This window comes from Nannospalax galili, unplaced genomic scaffold, assembly GCF_000622305.1.
Source record: "Nannospalax galili isolate Female #2095 unplaced genomic scaffold, S.galili_v1.0 scaffold444, whole genome shotgun sequence".
NCBI classification, from domain to species: Eukaryota; Metazoa; Chordata; class Mammalia; order Rodentia; family Spalacidae; genus Nannospalax; species Nannospalax galili.
Window position 1 is genome coordinate 3,713,893 of NW_008354022.1, and position 18,156 is coordinate 3,732,048.

General features: G+C 48.9%; 1 protein-coding gene across 2 annotated transcripts in view; it reads right to left on the minus strand.

Annotated features, from left to right (window-relative positions):
• Positions 1 to 5,070: 5,070 nt before the first annotated feature.
• The window catches only part of Rcc1l (RCC1 like), a 28,974-nt gene continuing 15,888 nt past the window's right edge, over positions 5,071 to 18,156 (minus strand). Inside the window, exons 8-12 of one of the 2 annotated variants that reach the window (XR_003846791.1) lie at positions 15,768 to 15,855; positions 13,509 to 13,682; positions 10,564 to 10,649; positions 6,163 to 6,309; positions 5,071 to 6,025 (exon numbers count right to left, since the gene is read on the minus strand). Coding sequence is in view for 1 of the 2 variants with exons in the window: in XM_008851113.3 (XP_008849335.1) it covers positions 5,948 to 6,025; positions 10,564 to 10,649; positions 13,509 to 13,682; positions 15,768 to 15,855 (426 nt within the window). In the remaining variant the exon portion in view is untranslated. The remainder of the gene's footprint in view (positions 6,026 to 6,162; positions 6,310 to 10,563; positions 10,650 to 13,508; positions 13,683 to 15,767; positions 15,856 to 18,156) is intronic. The other variant, XM_008851113.3, reaches the window with a different exon arrangement.

Consider the following 18,156-nt stretch of genomic DNA (forward strand, 5'->3'; position numbering starts at 1 on the left):
CTCTTCTGACCTCCATGGGCACTGCATGACATGGGTGCATGTACACACATGCAGGCAACACACTTGTACACATAAATTTTTTTTTTGGTCTTGTTGAGACAGGGTCTCCCTGTAGCCTCAGCTGTCCTGGAACTCACCATGTAGACCAGGCTGGCCTTGAACTCACAGAGATCCGCCTGCCTCTGCCTCCCGAGTGCTGGGACTAAAGGTGTACTACCACACCCAGCTCATAATGATCATTTTTTTTTTAATATTTTTATTTTGCCGGGCGTAGTGGTGCATGCCTTTAAGCCCAGCACTCGGGAGGCAGAGGCAGGCAGATCTCTGTAAATTCAAGGCCAGTCTAGGCTACATAGTGAGTTCCAGGCCAGCTGGAGCTACAGGTAGCCCCTGTCTCAAAAAAAGGGAAAAAAAAGAACACTATGGTGTTGGGGATTTAGCTCAGTGGTAGAGCGCTTGCCTAGCAAGCGCAAGGCCCTGGGTTTGGTCCTCAGCTCCGAAAAAAATAAGATCATTATAAGCCAGGCATGGTAGCACATGCCTGTCCTAGCACTAAGGAGGCTGAGACAAAATGATCAGGAGTCCCAGGCTAGCCTGGGCTACATAGTGAAACCTTGTCTCAAGGAAGAAAGAGAAAGGGGAAAGGGACTGGAAAGATGGCTCAGGACTTGAGTACTTACTGTTCTTTGCAGAGGACACCAGTTCAATTCCCAGATCAAGGTCAGACAGCTCGTATCTGCCTGTAACTCCAATTCCAAGAGGATCTGATGCACTCTTCTGGATCCCACACTCCATTCATGAGCACATACCCACACAAGGACACACATAATTTAAAAAATAAAAATACTTAAAAACAACCTAAAAGAATGCTTTATCTTAGCTCCTAGTTTCAGAGGGGTTAGCCCCTGGTCCATTGGCTGTGTTTCTGGGCCCATGTGAGGCAGAGCATCATGGTGGCAGGAGCACGTGGAGAAAGCTGTTCCCATCGCACCAACCAGAAGCAAAGAAGGGAATACAGGAAGGGGCCAGGAAAGACATAGCCCCCAAGGATGCATCTCCAGTGACCTACTTCCTCCAATGAGGCTCTGCCTCCTACCTCTCACCACCTCCTAATAATGCCATCAAGGCACTGATCCATTGATTATGTCTGAGCCCTCATCTAAAAATGTTTCTGAGCCGGGTGTGGTGGCACACACCTTTAATCCCAGCACTCAGGAGGCAGAGGCAGGCGGATCTCTGTGAGTTCAAGGCCAGCCTGGTCTACATAGTAAGTTCCAGGACAGCTGGGGCTACAGGGAGACCCTGTCTCAAAAAGACCAAAAAGAAAACGTTTCTGGACATACCATCTTAGAAACACTCGGGAGTGTGTCTGCAAATCTCCTAAGTGTCTATCAGTCCAATCAGGTTGACAACAATCACAGCCACCTTGGTAGAATGTCAAGAATGGGGGCTGGAGCTGGAGAGATGACTGAACAGTTAAGAGCACTGGCTGCTCTTGCAGAAGACCTGGGCTCAGTTCCTAGCACCCATGTCAGGTGGCTTACAACCATCTGTAACTCCAGATCCAGGAGACTCCACGGGCACTGCACTCATATGGTGCACAAACAACAGACAAACATATATACACATGTAAAAATAAATCTTTTTTTAATATGCCAGTGGAGTCAGCTTTCTCCCAGAAATCATTGTAGAATGGCAGTCCACATGTTGCAAGGGGCTGAAAAGACAATTCTGAAGACAGATCTCATTCTGGGCAAAGTGAGCCACATACCTATACCCCCGTGTGCATACACATAACTAAAAATAATAAAAATAAATTTAAAAATATTTTTAACAGGCTGGCCGGGCGTGGTGGCACATCTTTAATCCCAACACTCAAGAGGCAAAGGCAGTTGGATCTCTGTGAGATCAAGGCCAGCCTGATCTACATAGCAAGTTCCAGGCCAGCTGTGGCTACAGGGAGACCCTATCTCCAAAACACAAATGGGCTGGAGAGATGGTTCAGCAGTTAAGAGTACTGGCTGCTGTCACAGAGGACCCAGCTTCAGTACCTAGCGCCCACATGGTGACTAAAAACCATCACTCCAGTTCCAGGGGATCTAACACCCTCTTCTGGCCTCCTCAGGCACCAAGCACACATAAAATACTTGAAGGGGCGGGGGATGTTGAGTGCTGCCTCAGTTTGCCCAGGGTGTTATTCATACACTCACTGAAATGAAGACAGAGCTGTGCTCATAAATACAGAGCTTTCACAGGAGCAGAATGATAAACCACAGCAACCAAGCTAATGGCTTAGCATTTCCGGGTATGTGTCAGGTGCTAGGGGCAATGGAGGCTGGGTACAGAAGGGACAAACACTGACACTCAAGTACAGATGACAGCTGAGCAGAGGGCCCCGAAGCAGGAATCCTGGTGACCCTAAAAAGGGTACAAGTGAGCTGCCTACCCAGCCAGGCTGACCAACCTCAACAGTTTGTGAAACACGATTTTGGGAAAACAAGGTTTGGGACACCATTTTTCTGTACAATGGTAACTAAAGTTATTTTGTTTTGTTTTGGTTGTTTTTTGGTTTAGTGAGAGTGTCTCATGTAGCCCAGGCTGGCCTTAATCTCCACAGCAGCCAAGGATGAACTTGAACTTCTGATCCTCCTGCCTCCATCCTCACCACCGTTGGGATTAAGGGAAGGTGGCACCATACCAGGCTTGTGTGGTGCTGAGAATCAAACCCAAGACTTTGTGCATGACAAACAAGCACTTCACCAGGTCAGTTCCCAGCACCCACATGGTGGCTAAAAACCATCTGTAACTCCAGTTCCAAGGGATCCAATGCTCTCTTCCGGCTTCCATGGACACTATACAACACAGATACACTTCCATACATACAGGCAAAACACTCATTCACATAAAAGTAAAATTTAAAAATGAAAAAATCATGCACTGGCACACTCCATCCTTATTTTTAATTATGTGTCTGTGTGTATGTGCAATACCTGCAGTATCTGTGGAGGCTGGAAGAGGGCATTGGATTCCCTGGTGCTGGAGTTACAGGTTGTTGTGAGCCACAGGATATGGGTGCTGGGAACCCAACTCAGGTCCTCTGCAAGAGTAGCAGTACTGGGTTTTTTTGTTTTTTGTTTTTGGTTTTTTTTCTGGTCTTTTTGAGACAGGGTTTCCCTGTAGCCCCAGCTGTCCTGGAACTCACTATGTAGACCAGGCTGGCCTTGAACTTACAGAGATCTGCCTGCCTCTGCCTCCTAAGTGCTGGGATTAAAGGTGTGCGCCACCACGCCTAGCCCAGTACCGGTAACTCTTAACCTGAGTCATTTCTCTACCACCAAACTAATTTTTGAGAGTCTCACTATATAGTTCTGGCTGGCCTTGAACTCAGTCCTCCTGCCTCAGCCTCTCAGTGCTGGGATTTCAGGTCTATGCCACCACACCTAGGTCCAAGGTCAAGATCACGATCAACTAGAACCATGGAGAACACCCATCATCAACGCTATCTTTGACCCCTAGGTACCCACTCTCTGAAGGTCTATGTGTGGACCAACTTGCATTTCATTGGAGCTGGATTACTGTTCTTCAGTGCTGTGGCAACTTTACAAAAATTTATTTTATTTTATTTTATGTGTATGAGTGTATCACCTGCATTACCTAAGTGCACCCCATCATGCAGTGCCCATGGACAACAGAAGAGGGTGTCAGATCCCCTGGAACTGGAGTTATAGATGGTTATTAGCCTCCATGTGGGTGCTGGGATTTGAACCCAGGTCTTCTGCAAGAACAGCCAGTGCTCTTAACCACTAAGCCATTTCTCCAGCCCTATTTTATGTGTATGAGTGGTTTGTCTCCAGGGATGTAGGTGCCACCATGTGTGTACAAGGCCTGCAGAGGCCAGGAGAGGGCATCAGATCCTCTGGGTTACAGATGGTTGTTAGCTGCCTGTGGGTGCTGGAAACTGAACCCAGGTCTTCTGCAAGAACAGCCAGTGCTCTTAACCACTAAGCCATCTCTCTGGTCTAGGCTTCTATTTCAAGTTCACGGAAATTTTTCCCGTAATAATTCTAAGACTGACACTCACAGGGAAGGAGAAGCAGCATCTGCCCAGGTGAGCATCTCTGCAGGTGCTAAAACAGCTGTTCTCCCATACCAGCCAGCTGGTTCTCACGGCAGCCTGGTGGATGACCCCTCAACATTAACTTGTACCCTTCCAACACATCCCATCCCTGTGGTTAAGCTACACAAGGCAGGGATTCTTGTCATCAATTGACCAAATGTGAACCATGTTTGTACCTAAGGGACTCACATGTACCTATAGAATGAATGAGGTAACTATGGGGCACAGCAAGCAGTGAGTGGGAGACCATAATTAGTGACGTGGGTACCAGTTCTTTTCCCAGCTGAACTAGGGAAGAATACATCCACTGAGAAAATACTTTCCAAGGGCTTAGGAAGATGGTTCAGTGGGTGAAGTGCTTGCCTGACAAGCATGAGGAAGTGAGCTCAATCCCCAGAACACAAATGGTGGCATATACCTGTAATCCCAGAGCTGGGGACGTAGACAGGAGGATCCCTGGAGCACTGGCCACCCAGCCTAGACTACTTAGCAAGTTTCAGGTCAGTGAGAGACTCTGTCTCAAAAACTAAGTTGGACAGGGCTTGAGGAATGATGACTGACATTTTCCTCTGGCTTTCATGTGTATGTGCGCGTGCATGTGCGCGCGCACGTGCGCGCGCGCACACACACACACACACACACACACACACACACACACACACACACAAAATACTTCCCAAGTGGGACTCTCCTAAAGTGTTTTCCACTGGCTTCTATTTGACTCTTTTTTTTTTTTTTTTTTTTTTTTTTTTTTTTTGGCTTTTTGAGACAGGGTCTCCCTGTAGCCACAGCTGGCCTGGATTCACTATGGAGACCAGGCTGGCTTCACAGAGATCCACCTGCCTCTGCCTCCCAAGGCTGTGCCACCATGCCCAGCTCTCTATTTGACTCTTTTATCATCTCTAAATGATCAAGCAAAACATTTACAAGACCTTGTCCATCCTTAAAAAAAATGCAGAAAATAGACTTTATTCCAAGAGACATTTTAAAAGGCTGTTTTGAAAGGAAAAGATGACTTTTCTTACAAAAACAAATGTTTTCCCAATTTCTGGGGCTTTCTGCTCCAAGACCGTCCTCTAGCCCACACACATTTGGCCTGCAGCTTCTTCCTCCAGGCTTCTGGGTGGTTCTGAGGCAGGCAATGAAAAAAATTTAGAGCCTGGACCACCACAGGCCCTGGGGTGCAGGACTGGCTCACACTGGCTTCTCCATGTAGAATCTCAGGCCAAGGTATTCCAGGTTGCCAGACTGTGTCCTTCTGGGGAACCTGCAGTGTGGCAGCTGACCAGAGAGGTCAGTGGGAGACAAGGGACTGAGAGCTGACCCAGCTGAAGGCAGCTGGCTGCCTTGCTGGGCTGGAGCCAGCCTGAGGCCTCCACTCGGCCAGCTATAACAGGACTACCAAGGCCCTCCTAGTGCCTTGTCCTATCTCCCATCTTAAGATCAAATGTGTCATGAGCAACCAGCTAACCTAAGAGTAATGCATCCAGCCTAACCCTACCCTACAAACCACTATGTGCTAGGTGAAAAGGGTGAGGTGTGAACCACCCCAGCCATCTAGGGTCCCGATGCCCTGGGACTCCTCAGGAGCCTGGCAAGTCAAAGACAGCTGTCCTGTGCTTAGTTTAGCAGGCCAAGGCCTTGGCAGAGGAAGGGCCTTGTCTGGAGACTCCCAATATAACCTCCACGCTGAGGGTGCAGAGCAAGCCTCACACTCTACACTCTGGCCTTCTCTCTCATAAGCCCCACTGGCAATCACTCCCTGCCTCTGCCGAGCCCTCTGTGTGGTTCCAAGGCCAGGGCCAGGCTGGGTCAGGCCAGAAAGAAGGTTTAGATGAATGACTTGGCCAGAGTCACCATGTGATCCACGCCACATGCTATGTCCACAGGCTCACCGGGCATCGTCACCTGTAAAACAAGCCCAGGAACAGAGTGAGGGAATGGGCAGACAGGCTCTGGAGACCTGCCTGACTCTGCCTCTTTTCTTTGAGACAGGGTCTCATAGCATAGGCTAGCCTCCAACTGGCTATACAGCTGAGACTGACCTTGAACTTCTGATCCTTTGGCCTTCACATCCCGAGTGCTGGGAACCCAGGGCTTCAAGCATACTAGGTCAGCTCTCCACCCACTGAGTCATACTCCCAGCCTGGCTTTTTGGCAGTTCCCTTGCCCACTGTGAACATGGCTCCACCCTGAAAATGGAATGCCCACATCAACCCACAAGTTGTCAGGTCTAGGAAAAGGCCACCCCAGTGCCCTGCCCACCAGTGACACCCCATCATTTCTAGTGGTCACCCCAGAAGGGTGGCCTTGGGCGAGGACATGGATATCTGGTGGCACTGTCCTATGAGCATGGCCTCCAGGCCCTGGGGCTTGATGTTCAGTGACCTTCCCTGGGAGTCACCACAGCACTTCCCAAGAGTTCAGGACACGTTCTTGCCTGGTGGATCCAGTGTGGGCATGGGGCTGTGCTGGCCCATGGACTAATCACTTTATCTGATCCCTCTGCAGACATGGGCTGGGACTCACGTGTCCCACATCATGGCTACCCTAGAGGTGGAGTTTCTCACCCCTAGGGGTGTCTCAAAACACACGGGGGCCTTTCCACAGTCCCAACTGTGCTGCCCCTTGGCCAGTGTTTCTCCCAGGAAGGTCCAGCCCTAAAACCAGCAGAAGACAGCCTCATCCCACCCTTACAGCTGGAGCCTGACTGCCTCCCAAGGATGCTCACTGTTTCAGAGTCTTCTCTGCCTTGGAAACTGACACCCTAGACTGTCTAGGCCTCAGAGCTATACTGGACCTCCAACTTCTCTCCTACTTTCAAAAAATTGAGTATTTTTTTAAAACTTTATGTGTGTGTTTTGTCTGAATTATGTAAATGCATCACATGCATGCAATGCCTGTGGAGGCCAGAAGAGGGCATTGGTTCCCTAGAACTGGAGCTACAGATAGTTGTTAGTTGCCATGTGGGTGCTGGGAACTGAACCTGGGTCCTCTGCAAAAGCAACCAGTGCTCCCAACTTCTGAGCCAACCCTCCAGCCCCTTGGGGGTTTTTTGTTGATTATTTTTTGACAGGGTCTCCCTAGTCACAGCCCACATGAAGTCATGATATGGCCTCAATCCTGCAGAGATCTACCTACCTCTGCCTCCTGAGTGCTGGGATTAAAGATGGCTACCACCATGGGTGGCATTTTCTTTAATTATTACATTTATATATTTGGTGAGGGGGTGGGGGGTAGGTACATGCCAGGGCACACTCCTGGAGGTCTGAGGACAACCTGTGGAAGTTGGTTCTCTCCTTCCACCATATAGTTATGGGATATCGAACTTCAAACTCAGTACGTCAGGCTTGGTGGGTAAGTGCCTCTACTCAATGGGCTCTCGCTGGCCATAAATTTATTTTTAATTAATTAATTTTTTTTTGGTGTGCACCTATATAGGAGTATACTCAGCTGTGTGTAAAAATGTCAGTATCTTCCTCTATCCTTCTCCACTTTATATGAGACAGTCTCTCACTATGTAGCCCTGGCTGGCCTGGAATTTACTAGGCAGACCAGGCTAGCCTTGAACACAGAGCTCTGCCTGCCTCTGCCTCCTGAGTGCTGGGATTAAAGGTGTGCACCACCTAACTTTTTAAGACAGATCTCTCACTGAATCTGGATCTGCCTGTTTCCACACTCCCATGAGGCACTGGGTTATAGATGCCCACTGCTGTGCATGGCTTTTATGGGAGTGTTGAGGATCCAAACTCACATCCTCATGCATAGCAAGCACTTTACCCACCGAGCCATCTTCCTGAGGCTTCATTATTTTTATTTTATGTGTATGAGTGTTTTGCCTGCATGTATGTAAGCACACCAAATATACGCAATGTCCATGGGGACCAGAAAAGGGTGTCAGATTCCCTGGAACTAGAATTATAGAAGGTTGTTAGCCAACATGTGGGTACTGGGAACACAACCTGAGCCCTCTTACAAAAGCAGCCAGTGCTCTTAACCACTGAGCCATCTCTCCAGCCCCTTATTTTGGTTTTGGAGACAGATCTTACTACATAGCCTAAGATGGCCTAGAACTTGAGGCAGTCCTCCTGCCTCAGCTTCTGAATGCTGGGATTACAGGTAGTAGCACCATGCCCACTTTCTTTCTTGTTTATAACAGTTAATACAATTATGAACAGGCAATGCATTCATAGAGCTTCTCTATAAAAAATAAAGAACATAGATGGGGCTGCAGATCAGTGGATAGAGCACTCGACTAGCATGCATGAGGCCCTGGGTTCAATCCCCAGGCATGATGCACACCTGTCATCCCAGCACTCTGGAAGTGAAGGCTAGAGATCAGAAGTTCAAGGTCATTCTCAGCTACATAGTGAATTTGAAGCCAGCCTAGGCTATATGAGACCCTGTCATAAAAAAATAAAAGAGTGACCAAGTATTAAATACCTTTTTAATACCCCTGTCATACCCTTGCCCTGCTTCTAACTGGGAACTACTAAACCACAGGTTCTCCATACAGAGGGGTATGTGCCAGCCATGCCTCCCTAGGTGACATATGAGGACAGCTGCCTGCATGGCTGTGCCTCAGACCCTCTCCAGGATATAAATGTGGGCTCTACTGGCCAGAGCCCAATTTGACCATTCTTCCCTGCTGGTCACTGCAGAGGACCTGTGACAGCTTGGGTGGTTTCCTGTTAGGGAGGAAATGCCTACACCTAGTGGCCTGGCCTAAAAGTAGAGCCCATAGGCGCTGAGCCCAGAACTTCAACACCATTAGGGGCTGGCTGCCATCCTCGCTGCCTTCCCAAACAAACACCTTGGCAGGTGCTGCCACAGTCCACAGAGCAAATAGAAACAAGCCTGGGTAACAGTGGGGGCATTGAGCTGCAGATGCTGCCCCAGTATGGCCCCAGAAAGCAGCAGCGAAGGGCTGCCCCTTCGCAGTGACCTAGCCAGGTGGGCTCTTAGCAATCTCCCAGGCCCCTGCAGAGCATCTGTTTACCTTCCCTGACAAAGTGCCCTGCCATGATCATACACAGCAGCCAGCTGCACTCAGCACCTGTGTACTGCTCCCCATTGGCTCCAGCCATTAGAGCCCAAAGTGCAGGAAGTCCCTTGGCCTCTGCCCACTGGCCAGGACCTTGGGCCAGCAAGGACCTTTGAGGGACAGCAGTGGCTCCTGAGCCTCCAGCACCCCCTGCTGAGTGTCTTTCTCGGTCTCTGAACTGACTCCACAGCAAAGCTGTAGAGATTTTGGTTTGGGGGTCTCATGTAGCCCAGGCTGGCCTCAAACTCCCTATGTAGCTAAGGATGGCCTTGAACTCCTGATCCTGCTCTATCATGTTCAGTTTATGTGATACTGAGGATGAAACCTCAAGGCTTCCTGCATGCTGGCCTGGAACTCGCTATGTAGACCAAACTGGTCCTAATCTCAGAGATCCTGTCCCTGCCTCCCAAGTGCGGGAATTAAAGAAGTACAACACCATGCCCAGCATTTTTTTTTTTCCATTGTTTAAGACTGGGTCTCGGGGCTGGAGAGATGGCTCAGCAGTTAAGAACACTGGTGGTTGTTCTTGCAGAAGACCCAGGTTCGAATCCCAGCACCCACATGGCAGCTAACAGCTATCTGTAACTCCAGTCCCAAGGGATCCGACAGCCTCTTCTGACCTCCGCCAGCATTGCACAACACGGGTACACTTACCTACATGCAGGCAGTACATGCATACACATAAAATAAAAATAATAATGCCGGGCATGGTGACGTACACCTGTAATCCCAGCACTTGGGAGGCAGAAGCAGGCAGATCTCTGTGAGTTCAAGGCCAGCCTGGTCTACATAGTGAGTTCCAGGACAGCTGGGGCTACAGGGAGACCCTGTCTCAAAAAAGACCGAATGAATGAATGAATGAATGAATGAATAAATAAATAAAATTTAAAAAAAAAAAGACTGGGTCTCATGTAGCCCAGGCTGGCCTCAAACTTGCTATGTAGCTGAGGATGACCTCGAACTTCTCATCCTTCAGCCTCCACCTCCCTAGTTCTGCTATTACAGATGTGCACACCCTAACCATCTTATGTGGTCTGAGGATAGAACCCAGGGCATCACACATACCAGGTAAGCACTCTATAGACTGAGTCACATTCCCAGCCCCTCTGGTGGCCTTTTACAATGAATGGAACACTGGGTAGGCTACTCCCTCCAACTCTTCATGCAACAAGTCCCTGGTGTGAACTGACCCCATGGACTGACAGGCTAGAGCCCTCCATGCTGGCAGGCTGGTGCTAGGTGTCACCCCGCACATCGCCATCTCTCGGGCCTGCTCAGAGCCTGTGAAAAACTAGCACAAGGTGAGCAGTAGGTCCTAGGCCCCCATACTGGCTAGCTGCTGCCCCAGGCCAGCCAATTGCCTGGCACATCTTCACAACCCACCCTGCATGGCCTTCCTTACCCTCCATGGGAAGTACTGGTCCTCCAGACGGCCAATCCCCAGGCACCCTCGGAGGTTCTTGCCCCACACAAACAGCTCACCTTTGTCTGCAAAGGAAGGAAGACAGGCCTTGGTGGAGCTACGCAAAGAATAGGTCACCAGGGACGAACAGGGCCCATTGCTCAACTCAGCTTTGAGCTTCCCTTCATGGGAAAAGCACCTTAGACAATGTTTGCATTCCAAAACCAGGTCCCTACCCAGGACTTTTGCCCACTGTCCACACAGCAGATGAGTCTGTGTAGAGAGCAGGCCAGGGGCTCCTGTGCACAGTCCACTCTGCTCACCCTGATGGTCTGCCACCACCCACAGCTCCATCTGATCCAGCTCTACCCTCCAAAATCCCTGGCTACAGCTGGAGTTTCTAACTGACAGTGAGAGGCAAGAGAACTAGTCACTGTTTGGGTTTCCAAGTGTGGGGGCATTCTGTCAGGAGAAAAAGTGACTGGGTGCCAGTCTGTGACAGTTCTATGTGTGCTGGACATCAGGGACAGGACAGCAATTAAACAAACAGGTATCCTGCCCTCATAAACTTGACATAGTAGAAGAGCTAGAAATGAACAAATGGCCAAACTAATACAATGATCAGACATTGAAGAAAAGTGCACTAGCATTCAGCCAAGGCCCCAGCCCCTCACTGGGGGATTCTAGGCAGGCACTCTATCACTGAGCTATATCCACAGTCCTCTTTTTTTTGAGACAGGGACACCCTAAGTTGCCCAGGCTGGCTTTGAATTTTCTCTGTAGCCCAGAAAGGTCTTAAACTTCATGTAGCCCAGGTTGTCCTCAAACTCAGGGATGACCTTGAACTTCTAATCCTCCTGTTTTAACCTCCCCATTGCTAGGATTACAGGCATGTGCCACCATGCCTGGTTTACGCAGTACTGGGGATAGAGGCCAGAGCTTGGTTTTGTGCATGCTAGGCAAACATGCTACAACTGAGCCACATGCCCAGCCTAAGATATTCTTCTTTCTTTCTTTTTTATTTTTTTAATTTATGTCTAAGTTCATTATAGAATCACAGGTGGGAGCTTAAGAGGTTTCAGTGATGAACTCACATCAAAGGACATCTGGGTACACAAACTTGACTCGATAGGCTTTAACATGTATGACAGAATGCATGAAATCCAGTGGGCAAGCTATTTGGGGAGTGCTGACAGGGGAGAGGGTCTAAATATGATTAAGATGTATGAAATGCAGGCCAGGCGTGGTGGCGCATGCCTTTAATCCCAACACTCAGGAGGCCGAGGCAGGCGGATCTCTGTGAGTTCAAGGCCAGCCTGGTCTCCATAGCAAATCCAGGCCAGCTAGGGCTACAGGGAGACCCTGTCTCAAAAAGACCCCCCCCAAAAAAAGGTATGAAATGCACAAAAATTCAATAAAAAATATATATTGAAAAAAATAAAATAGAGAAAGAGAGACAGACAGCTAGACAGCCATGCCATTTGAGTTAGGCATGGAGGTCAGCCACGTGGCAGACCAAATTACCAAAAAAAGCATACATAGGCTCTGGCCAGAATCAAAAAAAGAAGAGAAGTGAAAAAGGAAACATTACATCTTTTTCCCAAAAAGACTTTTCAAAGCTGTGTGGTTGTGCATGCCTTTAGTTCCAGCACTCAGGAGGCAAGAGGCAGGTGGATCACTGTGAGATCAAGGCCAGTCTGGTTTACATAGTGAGTTCCAGGCCAGCTGGGGCTACAGGGAGACCCTGACTCAAGAATACAAAACAAAGAAGACTTTTCAATTGCAAGGATGTAGTTAATACGCATGGGAGTCACAGTTAACACACTGCAGAGTGGCTGCCTGGCCTGACAGTATGGTGGTGGAAAGGGAGACATAATCAAGGAAAGCCCACCGTCCCGACACCTATAGAGCAACTTAATGCATGGCTGTCACCTGGACAGCCTTGGAAAAAGCCTCTAGCCAGCTGGCCCTTTGGTCATCCCCTCCCCAGCACTTCGGAAGCTCTGAGCTTTGCCACCAGCAAGTCACAGTGGGCTACTTGCCCTCACACACAATCACTTCCTCATCACCCACCAATGGGCCAAACCTCTCCTGGTCTTCAGCATCCTACCAGACCCGTCTCCCCCAACAATGGGTGCCTCCCCAGAGATCACACTGCAGCATGAGCCTGACCACAAACCAAAGGACCAAAACCCAAATGCCAGCACGTAAAGGCCAGTCCACCTCTGCCATGGCTGCCCTCTTTATTTACCCTACAAAGACGTTGATCTAATGGATGGATGGAAGGAAAAAGGGAAGGGAAGGGGAGGGTGGGATGGAAGAAAGGATGGATAGATAGATGGAATGTAAGTAGAAGGAAGGAAGGGAAGATGGAGGAGAGAAGGAGGGAAAAGAAGAAGAATGGAAGGAAAAGCAGACATGGATAGACAGATGGAAGGGAGGGAGGAAAGAAGGGGACAGATGGCTGGATGGATAGAAGGATGGATGATAGAAGTACAGAAGGAAGGATGAATGTGGATGGACAGAGGATGATGGATGGGTGGATGGACAGACAGAAGGATGAATGAATGTGGATGGATAGACAGATGGGTGGATGGATGGAAGGATGGATGAATGAAGTACTGAAGGATGGATGGATGGATGGATGAAGTACTGAAGGATGGATGGATGGATGAAGTACTGAAGGATGGATGGATGGATGGATGGATTACTGAAGGATGGATGGATGGATGGATGGATGGATGGAGTACTGAAGGATGGATGGATGGATGGATGGATGGATGGATGAAGTACTGAAGGATGGATGGATGGATGGATGGATGGATGGATGGACAGAGGATGGATGGATGTGGATAAACAGATGGATGATGGATGGAAGCTGAGTACTGTCCCAGTTTGAGAAGGAACAAACCTTGGCCCAGCCACCCAGCAGCAGGGTCACTTACTGGTAAGTGCGGCAAAGTGGCTGAGCCCACATCGGACCTGGGAAACTTGAACTTCAGAGTTGAACTCTGTCAAGCCAAAAAGTGTGGGTGGAATCATTTCTGGAAGAGCTGTTTCCAAGAGGTTTGGTCCTTTTCCAAGAATTCCGTAGCCCCAGACGAAAACACATCCTTCTTCTACATTACAACAAAAACAACAGTTGGTCAGTCAAGCAGAGTATAGCCCTCCCTCCCTCTCCAGAAGTGCAAGCTGGGGGTGTGGTTCAGTTGGTAGAGTGGTTGCCTAATATGAAGAGAAATGGGTTCTGTCCCCAGCACCATATAAACTGGGCTTAATGATGGATACTGTAATCTCAGCACTAAGGAGGTAGAAGCAAGCAGATAAGAAGTCATCTTGGGATACAAGAGACACCGTCTCAAAAAAAAGAAAAGGAAGCCAGGCGTTGTGGGGTATGCCTTTAATCCCCACACTTGGGAGGTAGAAGCAGATGGAGCTTTGTGAGATAGAGGCCATTCTGGGGTCACCATAGCCAGTCCCACCAGCTGTGGCTACAGGGAGACCCTGTCTCAAAAAGACCAAAAAAGAAAAGGAAATGCAAAGGGGTTCTTCTCTCCTTCTAGTCCCATGGCCCAGGGTTTTACCTCTGCTTGCAGGAACATGCTGGAGACTGGAAATATTTCTCCTCTCTCCCCTACTGAAATTCTTGTCTGAGGAGTCTGCCCTAGGGAGGTAGCCAATCTCAGAGCAGAAACAGCCATCTATTTAGAGTGATGGGGGGTCGGGCCAGAAAACCCACTGGATGCCAGAAAACTTGAGGACACTTTTCCCTTACCAATACCTCCAAGTTTCACACTGATCAAAGGACCATGTTGGACACAAGCCATTCTGGCCAGATTCTTACAACTTTTTTTCTAGTTTGTTTTTTTCCGGAGAATGTTTGTTTTTGAGATACGGTCTTGCTATGGTAGCCCAGGCTGGTCTTGAAATCCCCAGTGCTGAGGACCAGAACCCTGCACTACAACATCCCAGCCTTCTTTCCCTTTCTCTTTTCCCTCCCTTCTTCCTTCCCTTTCTCCCTTCCTTCTTCCTTCCTTCCTGTTCCCCTCTCGTCTTCCGTTCATTTGGGAACAGTACCAAGGATAGAACCCAGCTCCTCATGTACATACACTAAACAAGCACTTTCTACTGAGTTACACTCCAGTACTGGCTATAAAAAGTTTAATACTGGGGGCTGGACAGATGGCTCAGCAGTTGAGAGCACTGGTTGCTCTTACAGAGGACCTGGGGTTGATTCTCAGCACCATATGGCAGCTAACAACCATCTATAACTCCAGTTCCAGGGGATCCCATGCTCTCTTCTGATCTCTGTGGACACTGCATGACATGGGTGCATTTACATACATGCAGACAAAACACTCATACACACAAAATTAAAAAATAATAAATTTTCTTTTAAAGTTTAATACTGCAGCTTGGGGTGCAACTCAGTGGTAGAACACTTATTTTGCATGCATGAGGCCCTGTGTTTGATGCCTAGTATCCTAACACCCCTGCAAAATGAGTTTAATACTCATCAGTACGGTGAGACATTTAACATAAGGGCCCAAATCTCAGTATCTAAACTCTTGTCTTTTTTTCTGTTTGTTTTTGTTGTTGTTTCGAGACAGGGTCTCCCTGGAACTCGCTATGTAGACCAGGCTGTCCTTGCTCTCACAGAGATCCACCTGCCTCTGCCTCCCAAGTGCAGAGACTAAAGGCATGCACCACCACACCTGGCTCTAAACTGCTCAGCTCAGCAGCACAGCACTTGCCCAGAATCCTCCAGTGAGGGGTTGGGGATGTGGCTCAGTGGCAGAGTACCTGCCTAGAATCCCTCAGTGAGGGCTAGGAGAGGGCTCAGTGGCAGAGCACCTCCCTAGAATAGCCCAGTGAGGGGCTGGGAGAGGGCTCGGTGGTAGAGCATGTGCTTACCACACACAGGGCCCTGGGTCTGGCACCTAGCACCAAGATGTAGACATCTGCTACAGATACAGAATGACTGAGCTCTTCTGCTGTCTAGATACCTATATCATGAGCTACTAACCTGTTGGGAATCTCACCCCTACCCTGTATTCACTGAACTAATGCAGTAAGATGGTCCCATGGCCACACTGCCCTCCTCTGGCAGTCAATACAGTCTGAAGCTGAAGCACACAGACTGACCCCTCCCCAGTCTGATCAGCGTAGTGCATCCCAAAGAGCTGTCAAGAAGTGTTTCTCACCATTCAGTACAGCACAGCCCGTGCCACCACAAGCTGCCTGCTTCACCTTGCCCACTCCTGAGAAGGGCAAGCACCGAGGGATATTTACCTGTGCCAAAGAAAGGGTGGACATGGTTAGGAAAACAAACCAGCCAGACGCCGAAAGTATCCTGGGCTTGTGTCCCAGTTCATTCATGCACTCTGCAAAGTTCTCCCCAGCATCTCCAACTCACTCAGACTCCTAACCAAGGGCTTGGGATACAGAAGTGAGCGAGAGAGACCTTGTTCCCACTCTTCTGAGAGGCAGATGTCAATCAAACTCAGTACTTAGTCACATTTGTGCTACTTAGTCACAATGTGGAAAGGGGGTTTGCTGGAATCTCAGAGGCCAGCCTGGCATGGAGGGGGAGCCAGGGAAGGCGTCACTCTTCCTGGTGACTCACTGTCTAAGCTGAGTAAGGGTAGCTAGCTAAGCAAGGGGAGACAGAAGCATCCTACAGTGGGAGATGGACATGCCAAGGCAACAGGGCCAGCACAGTCTGTTCTAAGAGGTCAGGACTGCAGAGCAGAACAAGGAAGAAAATGGTACAAGTCCCCAGTGGGGAGTCGGAGGCCAGATCGCCCAGGACCTGTGCCAAAGAAAACGATGCATGGATCTGGTCCTTATTATGGGTTGAATCTGAAACAGCCCCACAGACTCCTGCTTTGAAACTTCTCCCCTGCTATGATTTGCTACTTTGGGGACTGTGGAACCTTTAGAGGGACTGGCTGGTAGAAGTAAGTCAACGGGGGCTGGTCTTTGAAGGTTACAGCATACCCTCTGCTCCTAGATCCATGATGTGAACAGCCTCTACTACACACTCCACTGCCATGGACTGAACGGCTCCACCATGCCTCCATGATGGACTGACTGACCCTGAAACTATGAGCCAAGAGAAACTTTCTCTGCTAAAGCTGCTTCTGTCAGGTACTGTGGTCACCGTGACACAAATGTAGCTGATACAGTCCTTATCTTAAACACAATGGGAAGCCAGTGAGGAGCTGAATGGGGCAGAGACACAATGGCAGGATGCAGGTGACCAAGAGAGGGGGAGGGGCACAAGCTCCCATTGGATGCACTAAACCAGCCATGTCTACTGGGAAAAGGGAAGTCAAGAGGGAAAGTCAATGGGTACAGAAAGATCTGGAACTCTGAGAGGCCAGGCCTCAAGGCAATCAGAAGAGAGACATTGCTATAGAGATGGCTGCTGAAGCTGTAGGTACAAAGCCTTCTATCTAGTAGGAGAATCCAGGGAACAGACTGTGAGCATTCGGCACTCCTTTAGTCCCAACACTGGGGAGTCAGAGGCAGGAGGATCTCTGTGAGTTCAAGGCTAGCTGGTCTACATAGTAAGTTCCAGGCCAGCTAAGGATACATAGTGAGATCCTGTCTCAAAAAAAAATAAAAATAAAATAAAACAGAAAGGAAGACAAGAGGTGACTAAGGATGAAGTGACAATCAGTTGGCAGAGTGCTTGCCTGGCATGCACAAAGCCCTGGGCTCCATCCCCAGCAGCCCATAAATCAGACATGGTGGTGCATGCCTATAATTCTTTAATCTTAGCACTGGGAGATGGAACACAAGGAGGATCAGAAGTTCAAGGTTATCCTCAGAAATCAAATTCAAGGGGGCTGGAGAGATGGCTCAGCAGTTAAGAGCACTTCCTGTTCTTACAGAGGACCCCAAGTTTGGTTCCCAGTACCCATGTCAGGCAACTCACAGCCACCTGTAACTACAGCTCCAGGGGACCCAATGCCCTCTTCTGGCCTCCATAGTCACACAGACACAGACACAGACACACACAGACACAGACACAGACACACACAGACACAGACACAGACACACACACACAGAGCATATACTCACACAGATACATATACATACACAAAAATGAAAATATTTTAAAAGAGTAACAAAGAAATGTAAAAAAAAAAAATTAAAATAAGGGGCTGGAGAGACTGCTCAGGGGTTAAGAGCACTTGCTGTACTTCCAGAGGACCCAGGTTCGACTTCTAGCACCACATGGAGGCCCCAGCTCTGACACCCTCTTCCAGCCTTTGTGGGCACTACACACACACACACACACACACACACACACACACACACAAACCAATAAACATACTGACACTCAAAAAGATCTGCTTGCCTCTGCCTCCCAAGTGCTGGGATTAAAGCCATGCACCCCTACACCCGGCAAATTTTTAAATCATTTTTTTAAAAATTAAAATAAGGCTGGACATGGTGGTGCATGCCTTTAAACCCAGCACTCAGGAGGCAGAGGCTGGCAGATCTTTGCAAGTTCAAGGCCAGCCTGGTCTACATAGTGAGTTCCAGGCCAACTAGGGCTACAGAGAGACCCCATCTAAATAA